The sequence below is a fragment of the Cheilinus undulatus genome, linkage group 5 (assembly GCF_018320785.1).
Source record: "Cheilinus undulatus linkage group 5, ASM1832078v1, whole genome shotgun sequence".
Lineage (NCBI taxonomy): Eukaryota > Metazoa > Chordata > Actinopteri > Labriformes > Labridae > Cheilinus > Cheilinus undulatus.
The window spans coordinates 27855046-27866519 of record NC_054869.1 but is presented as its reverse complement, the minus strand read 5'-3'; the positions used below and the strand labels follow the sequence as shown (position 1 = coordinate 27866519).

The window sequence follows — 11474 nt, the reverse complement described above, 5'->3', positions numbered from 1 at the left end:
AAACATCTTTAAAGAATAATTTGTGGCACAACTGTTATATCAGATAGCATTATTGCATTGGGGGTCATAATGTTAGGGCTGACTGATCATTATTTGTATGAATTTATCCCAGTCATTTAAGATGAACAATTTTGGTGTTGCAAAGGCAGCACTGATTAAAACAAATGTGTAAATTACAAGGTAGGTGAAAATGAACTGAAGAGAGTATTTAATAAAATAATCTAGTATACACATTCCATCTCCATGTCTCCCTCCTGATCCAAACAATGTTCAGGAGTAGTGCCACATTTCCTGTTTCCTCTTGTGTAGATCAGAGCTTAAGGAGAGAGGAAAAACACAGATGATGACCAGGGACTCCTACAGATGCACTGGCCCCTGAAGAAAAGAGAAGCAATCCAGATAAGAGGAAATAAATGACACATATGAGTAACGATAAAAGGCGGATATTGCTAAAGATAGATCTTCTTTCTGTGACGGACACAAGTAGATATTCATAATGCAATTTATTATGGACTGAGACAATTAAGAAAGCAGCTCATCATTATCTTGGGGACGGGGTCATAGAAGATTTATTCATAGCTGCTCATCAAACTGTGGAGAGATGATACCAAAGCATGCAAGCAACAACTTTTCCTGACAAGCTGATAATTTTTTCAGTCCAAAATACCCGACTCATTTCCATTTTTGCTAACTTCAGGCGAGATAATGAACCCAATCATGGCGATTTTCCACAGGTATTTCACTCAGCGGCATCTGCATCCTGGAATGAAAGAAGACACTAATTTGGCTTGAAGGACTGAGAGGATCTTTGTGATTTTCTGTCTGTCAAGAGTGTGGGTGTGTGAATTTTGAGTGAAATATTTGTAAGACAGCTACCCGATGCACCACAGTGACGCTTCCAAGTTTTCAAATCCTATACATCCTCCTGCCACCACACCGAGTCTGCAGGAAGTGGAGAAATTTAATCACCCTAAACACATGTGCACACTGAGGTGGCACTATTAAAATAAATAGAAGCATGACGTGAAGCAGAAATGAGTAATGTCATGAGGATTCGTACTGAGTCTCAAGTGAATACAGTACATTTCCAAAGGAGCAGGCAGACCTCAACCTCCACATGTTGAGTAAAGTGGCAGAGGGGGTTACATCTTTGAGGACTGGATCCTTCAGGCAGAACTTGTTCTGCACAATATGCCAATAAATGTGCTTATTACCAAGTGAGCGGGGATGTGCAGTATACAATTGGTCCAAATACCTGTCTTCTCTAAAGTCCTTACATGTCAGCTAACACCCACCTTTTCTCTGCCTTTTAAAGATTCCTGTGTGGGCTTTAGCACTAGAAAGTAAACTCCTACATGTTTGCAGACCCCTGAAGAGGATTCTGTGAATGAAATCCGTACATGCAAGGATTTGACTTATATTTTGGTTGGAGTGAAAGCAGATTTTCTCTGCTTTGGAGGAGACTGCCAGTTAATTGACAAGCCAGAAAATAAAAAAACCCAGAATATCTCCCTTTTAAAGATGCATGGGGAATACAAGCATGACGTGGCACTATATTCAATCAGTAAAGCTGGGGAACTGAGATCTTCTTATGGTATTTTTAGACCTTTCTAATGCCTTTGGCTGTATCCCACTTAAATATCATGGAGGGCTTTTGATTTAAAGAGTCCTGGGCAGTCGGTTTTCTTCCCAGTTTTCAGGGATGAGTCATAGAGTTCCTGCAGCCCAGTTTTACCTCAGCCTTGTATTATGACATTGGAGAGGTTCATCCAAAAGGATAAAGGTGAGTGGTAGGAAGGGATAAACAACACAAAAGGCTGCACCCCTTATGCAAGAGGGCATGTACTGTATGAATACATCCATTCAGCTGGGCATGAGTCATAGGACTGTCAAGTACTTGTCTTTTACATATATAAATTATGTAGAAGTTTTTCAATTATATACTATATGGACATGTTTTTATGTGTTTAAAGAACTGCTTCCCCTTAAAATGCATGAACAGTGCAAGAAAAGACTGAAAAAGTTGTGGAATACTCAAGGGGGAAAAAAACCCTGAAATAGTCTACATGTGAGCAGATAGATTTACCAGAATAAATCTGACTCAAATTTAATAAAATTGTACTCTGAGAAATAAAACATTCCCAGTCCCAGTTCATATAGAGTAAAATTCCCTTTCCTCCTTTCAGACCTGTTTTCTATATTGTATAATTTTTATTTCATTCCATATGGAAACGTTTCCACTCATTATAGATATTTTTTTCTCCAAATAGGAATTACAAATGCTTCCTACTGAGCAACATTTTGCTCTAAATAGATAACTCTCAGTCTGATGGCTCTCCACCTGTAAAGGGAACAAAAAGAGTTTTTTTAATTCTGCCTATATTGGAGTATTCGACATTGTGTTCCAATGTTAAAGAAACAACTGTGACAAACATATAACGAGGACCTAGAAGCAGAACCCAAACAAGGTAGTAAGGTCAAAGATGTTTATTTCACAGGCAGGGCTGTTTCTAGCCATTTTGGTGCCCTAGGCCAACTTACAATTTGGTGGGGTTAAAAGAATAACTCAAAAGAGGAAAAGCTGGATGGGTTTTAGTTCTTATTTAAAAGCCAAAGGGAGTACAGAAATTTAAGTTGAAACCTACAATGCAATTGGCTGGTGGGAGTTTTGAGCAAGCTGTATTTAAGTGAGGCAGATCTTTGTGCAGAGTAAGGACGTATGGAGGGAATGGATGAAAAGGATCCAAAAGGTTCAATAATGCAAGGTTGCTAATGATTCAGTTAAAAATTATGCATGGATCACACACTTATATGAGAATGTCCTAGGTTAGCCTATGTCTCAATTTTCTTCTTAAGTCTCCCTTTACAGTATTGGTTCTGTAGATATGAGAAGTCTTTTCCTTCTTTTGTATTCAGTTCCATTGTTGGTCAAGGCACACTAAGCCAGGTGACATAATTTATGAAAAACCGAGAGCTTCAGTGACTCATCAATTATCTGATGCAAATAAGTTGTTGCATTTGTCCACAGTATTTCAAAGAAATTGCACTGAAGGATCTCTGAGCTGGGATATTTTAAAACAGGAACGGGGGGGAAGAGGAGATTAGCACACGGGAGTAGATTTGAGGAAGCAGTCGATAACGCTGCAGGAAACAGTGAGCTCCACAGTAGCAGTCGCAGATAAAACACACAATGGATGGTTTAGTGTTTGGAGCTCACAAAGTCACTGGAGGACACAGCAGATGATGCTGGCGGTAAGAAATAAAAGGTGGTGTCAGAGATGGAGTGGTTGGGTTAGAGTTTCTGTATGATAAATGGAAGTTGGTGTCTCAGAGGGTGTAGTAGAGTTGATTTCGACATGCTTACATTTATTTCTATTACTACCAAATTGTCCTCTTGTAGGCTGAGCATAGCTTGAGTATAGGAAACATTGAGGGTCAGAGTTAATTAAGAAGAAGTCTGAGTTTGTTAGTAGCATAACTAACTAATTACTAATTATTATTTCTTCAATGCCACAGTAGTGTTAAGTCAGGCTGACAGTATAAGTTAAATGTTTAAACCAAGGGGGAATTGACAGATTAAGGGTTGTGAAAGCATTTCTTCTTAAATTTTAGAGATTTACTTTATCATTTAACTAAAACAAAATAAGAGCTTCAAAACATTAGCTGTGATTGCTATGTGCTGCTGTGCAGCTTTTCAAAAATAGTGCCTGCATCTGTACAGAATATGAATGATTTTAGAGATCATTTTCTGATTTCAGCAACAGTGAAGTAAAATTGAAAGGTTTTTGTGTTTGTAAAACTAGGCAATCATGACTTCAGTCTTTGTTTACTTTTGGGTAAAAAGAAATGCCAAGTTTGCAAGCGGATGAAAGAAGTGTATTGAGCTACCAGAGTTTAGGAATGTTATACTGTATTATTAAAACCTACTTTTGTAGGGCCTATGTTTTTTTTTTTGTTTGTTTGTTTGTTTGTTTTTTACTTTGTAGTCTAGTGACCATAACATAGTTTAGAAATTACTTTGTGCACTTAACATTTTCCTTTTGCTGCATTTGCATCATCTAGACTTGGAAATTATACTGTACCCTTGAAAATACATGATAAATCAGTATTTTCATCCATCTGTGATTGTTTCAGTGGTGGCGTAGCAGATGTGCTGTTAGAGGGGTAGTGTGCTTGCTAACATTAGCATCCACTTGCTAGCTAACGTGTCATTAGCAAAAGCAGTAAATCTCATTTAGGAAAAAGGCATTTAAGTAAAAAATAATTTTATTTTTTTATAGGTGAATAATATTCACATAAAATACAAGTTACATGAATCTTACAGTGCGCGAAAATAGCTATAACATTTCAATTACAATCACCTATGGCATATTGATAACCTGCTGTTAAAAGACATTTTAGAAGAAAACAGGCAGTTAATCCGTAGGCACACCCTGCTAGTGCAAAACGACAGTGCATGGTTTAGGACAAAAACTAACCAGCTGTGATTAAGTACTCTGCACTGCATTTAAGTGTACTGTATTACAGCACCAACAGAAGTATGTGATTTGAGACACACTAGCTGATGCTTGCCAACTTCTGCATCGTCAACAGGGATTTAACCTTGCAAAGCAGATGGATACTCCTGTTTCCTTGTTTGTCACCGGCAAATCCATCTTGCAAAGCTCCCATCTGAACCTTTGGGCCCAGTTAGAAAGTGACTGGACCAATCAGCAACGAGGGTCAGTACTTTCAGGTGCAGCAAAGTCGTAACGTAAACAAGCAGCAGCAAGAGCTGGTGCAGTTATGGAGGAAGAGATTAGCGTGGATGCTGCTAAAGCACCAGTTTTATCAGAACTTGACGAAATTTGTTTGTTAAAAGAAGAACAAAGAACAGCAGTAAGTTGTTTTCTTTTCAAAAACGACAAGTCGAGTACTTAAATATCTATAGTCACCATGTTTCGCGTTATTCCTCGGTAGCTGCGCACGCGCAACTTGATAGCGGCTACATCACGTGTTTTGTTGCTTTGATTGGCCCGTAGAGATGTTACAGACAGAATGTTCATCCAATCATACTCCAAGTTTTTTTCAAAGCCTCTGCCTTTTCTCAAACGTTTCCTATTGAAGCTTTCCCAGATGGCGTGTCAGGTTAGGTGGGATTACTATGGCAAGCGGTTTTAACATTTAAAAACTAAGTTTGACTATCAGGAATTAACATTGTAGATATCAACAACGTCTTTCTGATTAGTTGTAATTACATTTTGAATGGAATTTTAATTCAAGATATCTGTAATTCAGTTTTGCCTAGTCAAAAAGATCATTTCAGATATCCGCAAATACATTCTGCCTATCCACAAGTTGTGTCATATCTTTTTAAAGTAAAACAAAAATGTTATTTTTGACACCAGAATTGTTTCCTTTTCTGTCTGAACTGAGGCTTTCTTTGGATTATGACACAGGCTTTTCTTCCAGTTGTAAGCGCTGGTTCTGCAGTCTAGCCGCTTGCAGGTGCTGTGTAGTCCCCGTCAAGTCGCCTCACCCTGCAGTAAAGCGCAAACCTTTTCCAATCTGCTGCAAGATGCCTGTTTTTTTTCTGTGTACACCAGTGTGTGTTTGCAGGTATGACACCAACTGTGATCCGTTGAGAATGGATAAATGACAAAAGAGCTGATTGTTCCCATCTCTTCCACTCTGTGTTTGAAGGAAGGCAGCAATGAACGAGAAACTGTCTGTCAGTTTCCCCCCGATGCCCCCGCAGGCCCTCCATCACAGTCCCTCTGAGAATAGTGCCCCCAGGGAGAGATGCCTCCTGAAGACGCCACTCTGTCATGACTCTGACAAACCAAGGGTGGCCATTCTCCAATGGAGCCCAGAGGTGACAGATCTGTGGAGAAGACCCCTGACCTCCTCACCACTCACTCTGTCAGGGAGCTGTCAGTCCCAGGGACCCAATGTAACACGAAGAAGTCACATTAGAGGGTTAAATTGTTGGCACACAACAAGCACAGGCACTAAAACAAGTACACATAAATTGCTCACCCACACATGTATAAGCACACACAAAGACATTGTCACTCAAGCAAGCAGGGTATGTGATCTGACACAAGATGGGACTGCTTATGTAACACTTTCAAAGGTGTAATTGGATTTTGGTTTGGGTCGTGGGGAAAAGGCTGCTAGCACCATGGATATCAAAGCTGGCACTCATCAAAGTTTGCTAAAATAATACAAAGGATGAAAAGAACAACATACAAAAAAATCAGAGCTGATGTTCTTTTTTTATTTTACATGAAAAAAACCCATACAAATCTGTCAAGTCATTGTAAAAATGTATATTCTGAAATATATGCAGTTATTTTACCCAAAGTTTCAGTTTAAATACTGCTCTTTTCATGTTAAATGCAGGCAAAAGGAAAAAAATATTTCTTCACATTACAATTTCCAAACAATAAATTGGAAAGAGCACATTTATTCAAAAAGACACATTAATTCAAAATAAATGCAAATTTATGTTTCCAAAACAGTTGTCTTCACAAAAAAAGGAAAAAAAAAGAAAAACCAAACAGATATGATGTGGCATGAGCTCACATCTTAGAGTCACAGTTCCTTCATCCAGTTTATATTCAAAGAACTACTGAGGATAAATTACTGTCTCTTTATATCAGACAGCAGAGCGTAGTGCACTCGATGCCTTGCCGAAAGGCACCTCAAGTGTTCGGACCAAAGACTGTCTATCAAGATTAAAGGAGCAAAAGCCATCTGGGAGTGAAGCCAAAATATTTAGAGCTCCCCCTGCTGACTGGTTGAAATGTAGGTCATAAACCCTGCCTTCTTCATTTTAACAGACAGGATATAGTTAAATTTTTCATTTTTTCTCAAAATTAGAGTCCGTCTTGACAGTCGGCTATTAAAAATGAAGGTCATAGGTGAATTATTTTAAATCTAATTAAACACAAATGACAATTGCATTTAGTCAATGATAGAGATGTATCGCAGTGAGAAGTGTCTCAATACCTTCATGGACATGTGACGATTTCTAATAATAGGTCTTCATGGAACAGAGTGAAGGGAAGTGGGGTCTACAGTTACCATCAGCCCTTGTGTACCCATCATCCTTTGCCCTCAACTTGCTGGCTTGATTTTACAGTGCTCGGTTGTTACACATATTTTAATATTAAAATTCTGTTTTTGTTAAAATAAAAATGCTGACATAACTTTTTTCTTCATTTGTTGTTTTTTTTTTTTTTTTTTGATACCGTAATAAATACCACACTGCAGACTTGTTACCGAGGTATTATCATACCATGAGATTTTGATAGCATTACATTCCTAGTCAATGAGTTAAATGTTTTGGCTTCACTTTTGTCCCCAAAGAAGAAGGCTGAGGCTCCCTGTCCATATTAATATACAGTCAGTGGTTCAGGCAGCTACAGATAGCTCACATGACTTATCTGTGAAGCAAGATGTAAGCGAATGCAGGTCCTGAGGCCTTGTACACAACAGTTTGCTTGTATTCTTGCATTAAAGGCACAGACACAAATTCTGAGATAACAAAACATACAACACAACTTACACAGTTATACACCTCTATAGTCATAAATCTCACAAATAGACCTTAGCTATGTGTATCTCTTAATATTCACCACGGCCCATCAACTCCCACTGTTAGCCATGAATGGCTGTTTCAGTGTATCAAAGCAAGGAACCGTCCCACTTTTGCTGCTTAGAATGTTTTTACTAAACTGTTTTTTTGTTTTGTTTTTACAAGAAAAATGAGGCAGCATAAAGTCATCGAATAAAAAAACATACTACATATATCGGTATTTATTGGTAATATGAACAAAATAGTGAAAAAGCAGAAGGCAGCACATCATTAAACAGTATTTTTAATACAAGCAAACACTCTTTGTTTGATCCTGTAGTGGTTTGTTTCCATTTTAGTTGCAAAGTACCTTATAAACAGCTCCATTTGGGTTGTTGTGATATTGAAATAACTCAATTTCACAGTCACATTGCAGCTCTCAGTTGAAGTGAAGTGGTTTAAAACAAAAATGTTTCTTCTTTCTTTGTTCGTTGACTCTAATCCTTAAAAACACACAGTTTCACTTCAAAATACCTAAGGAAAATGGTCTGTACTTTCCACACACTCACCGTAAACACAAACTCAATTTTTGTATGAATCCCAACATTTAGTGCAGGAACATTATGCAGGCATGCTTGTTTATGCGTTCACAAGAGGCCCCCGGTGTCGGTGCAGATCAAGGCAGTGGTCACTTTTTAAATCCATCCTGTTTGTGGTGGTTTCCCATGAATTAAAAAATAAGGCTTTGTAGTGTTAAACACACCAGGAATGTAGATTCACGAGTTTGTCGGCAGTTCAAAGCTCTTCAAAGAAAGCCACCCTGGATTTGGTGCTCTGTAGTGTCAGCTGTGGGGGAGATACCAACAGACCTGATAAGTTTTTTGTTATCTGTGCTGAAAGTAAACAGAAACAGAATCTACTACAGCAAGCAAAACAACTAACCAAATTGAAATCCTCGCTGGAGACAAATGCTCCTGAAATCATCCCCTGCCCTTTCCCTCAGCCTTCCTGCCAGATCCAATCACATTGTGTATCTCCAACCAAAGCTCCTGAGACCCTTAATATCTGACTGACACAGCAGCAAAACACAGGGGATGTGATTTTAAATTCATTTTGGGTTCATATGTTTGGAACCCCCAGCACCCGAGACATGTCTCTGCAGTCCTGGCAGGCTGGCTGCACTCTGAGACTTCCTACATTCACAAAGTTTTTCATGCGATCTTGCTCTTGTCTTAATGCCTCAGTGGTTTTTTAAACTTGTTTTAAATGGGAAAGGCTCAGTTAGAGAAAAATGTAATGCCTGAGGCTATAAGCAGGCTTTGTGAACAAAATATAAACTTCTATTCTTCATTTTTCCACATGATTTTAAGTATTTGTGAGTTGTCCATTCCCTTTAAAGCCAACTGATGCTATTTGCCAGCTGTAATGACATGAGGAATTATAAACTTCGAAAAAAATAAACTAGTCTGTGTTCTGTTTATTTCCAAGCTTCATCTCTGTTTCTTGCTAACAATGGTTTGTTTACCTGCACAAATCAATACCAGCTTATACTGGCACATATGATAATGATGTATGATTACAAAGCATGAAATATTTTTAGTATCAATATCTATAACATCATTAAAATCAACATTTTTACAGTACAAGTACTTTCAGGTTAAGAATCAGTGTCTTTCAAAATCTTTGGACACAACATGAGGAGGTGAAAAGGCTGCTATTCAAGCTACTACAACCTCCATACACCTTACACTGCAGGTCACACTTTCCCATTCACACCCATTCAGAGTAGCCATCGGTATTAGCTAATCCCATCCGTACAGATTAACACATCACTGACACAGCAGTGGGAGCAAATCGGGGTTTAATGTCTTTCCCAGGTTCACATCCACATGTGACTGTAGGAGACGGGGATCTAACCCATGACCCTCCGAGACAAACTGACCACCGACTGAGCCACAGTCACCCCAGTACTTCTGCAGAGCAAGAAGACAGGCTATTTAAATTAATCCAAATACAAAGAAATTAGGCTTAGATACAGTATATGGAAATAGTATGCCAGTGCTATAACACTGAATAACCTCCTAAGGTAAGATCCTGCATGTACAATGGCAAGAAAAAGTATGTGAAGTTTTATCAAATGGTCATCAAATGTGATCTGATCTGCATCTAAGTCACAAGTATAAACAAACACAATATGTTTAACCTAATACACAAAAACACTGTATGCTTATGAGTGCATTACACTTTGAGTTTACAACAAAATACTAATAATTTCTGCTACTGGAATTTTAGAGACAACTGTCCAGAATTTCCAGTGAAATTTAAGCAGTTTGCTTGAAATAATGGGAGATTTTAAGACAAAGTTTTCAGGAATTCCTATGGAAGTTTAAATGAATTTATTTGGATATTTTGGGGAATTTGCTTAAAAATCTTCAAGTATATTTTATGGAAATCTTTAGGGAAAAACTGCATATTTTGGATGGTTTCCCTGGAAGGTAGTGCTGAGCAATTAAATGAAAAAAAAAATCAAAACAGACATTTAGAGCCTGTAACAAACAAAAACCTGCCATGTCTGTTATTTGTTTTTCCCCTTGTTCTTGTCACGTGACAAGCAGCTAGGTGTCCCAAGGGGTGTGGCCAGCCAGAAATCCAAGAAAGGGAGAAGTAGTCACACAACACCATCTCATCCAGTCTGCTTCACAATAGCACCATGTAGTAAAACTCAAACTGCGAGCCAACTTTGGCATAGTCTAATTTGCCCCTCAAAACTCACAAATTAATAAGGCCACTAGAGAACACAGCATTATCAATTTTTTAGGCATTTTCAAGGTCTTTGCACTTTTTGCCATTTGCATGGGAATTCTGAAATTTCTTTAAATGTGTGTGTGTGTGTGTGTGTGTGTGTGTGTGTGGGGGGTGTCCTTTGAAATGTTCAAGATTTTTCATGAAAATTTCATGGAACTATTTCCTGTTTAAAGACAAGGATGAGTTTTTAAACTAATCAGGTCCTACTGACAAGAAAACAGGTGGTCTAAACTAAAAATGCCTTTCAAACAAAAGCTCAGGTCTTAGGAGGTTAACGCAATAGTATAAGCATTATGGATAAACAAAATTTAAAGAGTGCATATGTACTGTTTTGTTTTTGTCTCTCTGCTGTTCCTGATGCATGTTGAACCCAGTTCTGCTTCTACCAAACCCCAGAATATGTTTTTAAAAAGCACAATAAATAAGAGCTTTTTATTAAAAACACGGTATGACTTGTCTGCACTAAATAAGTGACCATAAAAAGTGGATAATTGTGCGTTTAGTACACAAATACCCCCAATATTATTACTCCATTTGTAATGAATCTCTATTTTGTGAAAGCATGCTGCATTATTGCCACATCTTAAACAGAAATGAGAATCCAAGATTTACAACTGGTCCTAAAGGACAAAGAAATCAGTGTTTTCCAAACCCTGATTCACTGCAGAGACAATCAAACAAACAGAGAGAGCAGGATGAGAAGATCAATGCCAGTCACAGAAAGCTCTGTTAATTGTTTTTCTCTCCAGGTTTAAACGAGCCGGAGATGGATTAATCCAGACCACTGGCTGTGCTTTAACCCCTTCAGCACAGTTTACTATCAGCTCCGCTGGTGCTGCACAAGTGAGCACCACTTCCAATTGGCTGGGCAAACTTTTTCCTCTCGTCAACATCTGTAGGGTAAAGGGAATTAAAGCTGGCTGCCAGAGTAAATATTAGACCGGCGACGAGGGAGGACAGTTTTGGGATATAGAGGTTATTTCTGGGGAATGTGTAGACGGAGAGAATTAAGCAAATCCACATGGATAATGTGTGGGAGGGAGGGTGGATTTGCAGCGTGTTGTTTACACATCACCCTCTATTGTCCCTGCTGACAGGCAGCCTGAAC

General features: G+C 38.4%; 1 protein-coding gene across 2 annotated transcripts in view; it reads right to left on the bottom strand.

The window, feature by feature from the left end:
* Nucleotides 1-6249: 6249 nt before the first annotated feature.
* Nucleotides 6250-11474, bottom strand: part of nf2a (neurofibromin 2a (merlin)) — a 47187-nt gene continuing 41962 nt past the window's right edge. For both annotated transcript variants that reach the window (XM_041787482.1, XM_041787483.1), the window contains one exon: nucleotides 6250-8407. In XM_041787482.1, the coding sequence (XP_041643416.1) occupies nucleotides 8357-8407 (51 nt within the window). In that variant the 3' untranslated portion in view covers nucleotides 6250-8356. The remainder of the gene's footprint in view (nucleotides 8408-11474) is intronic.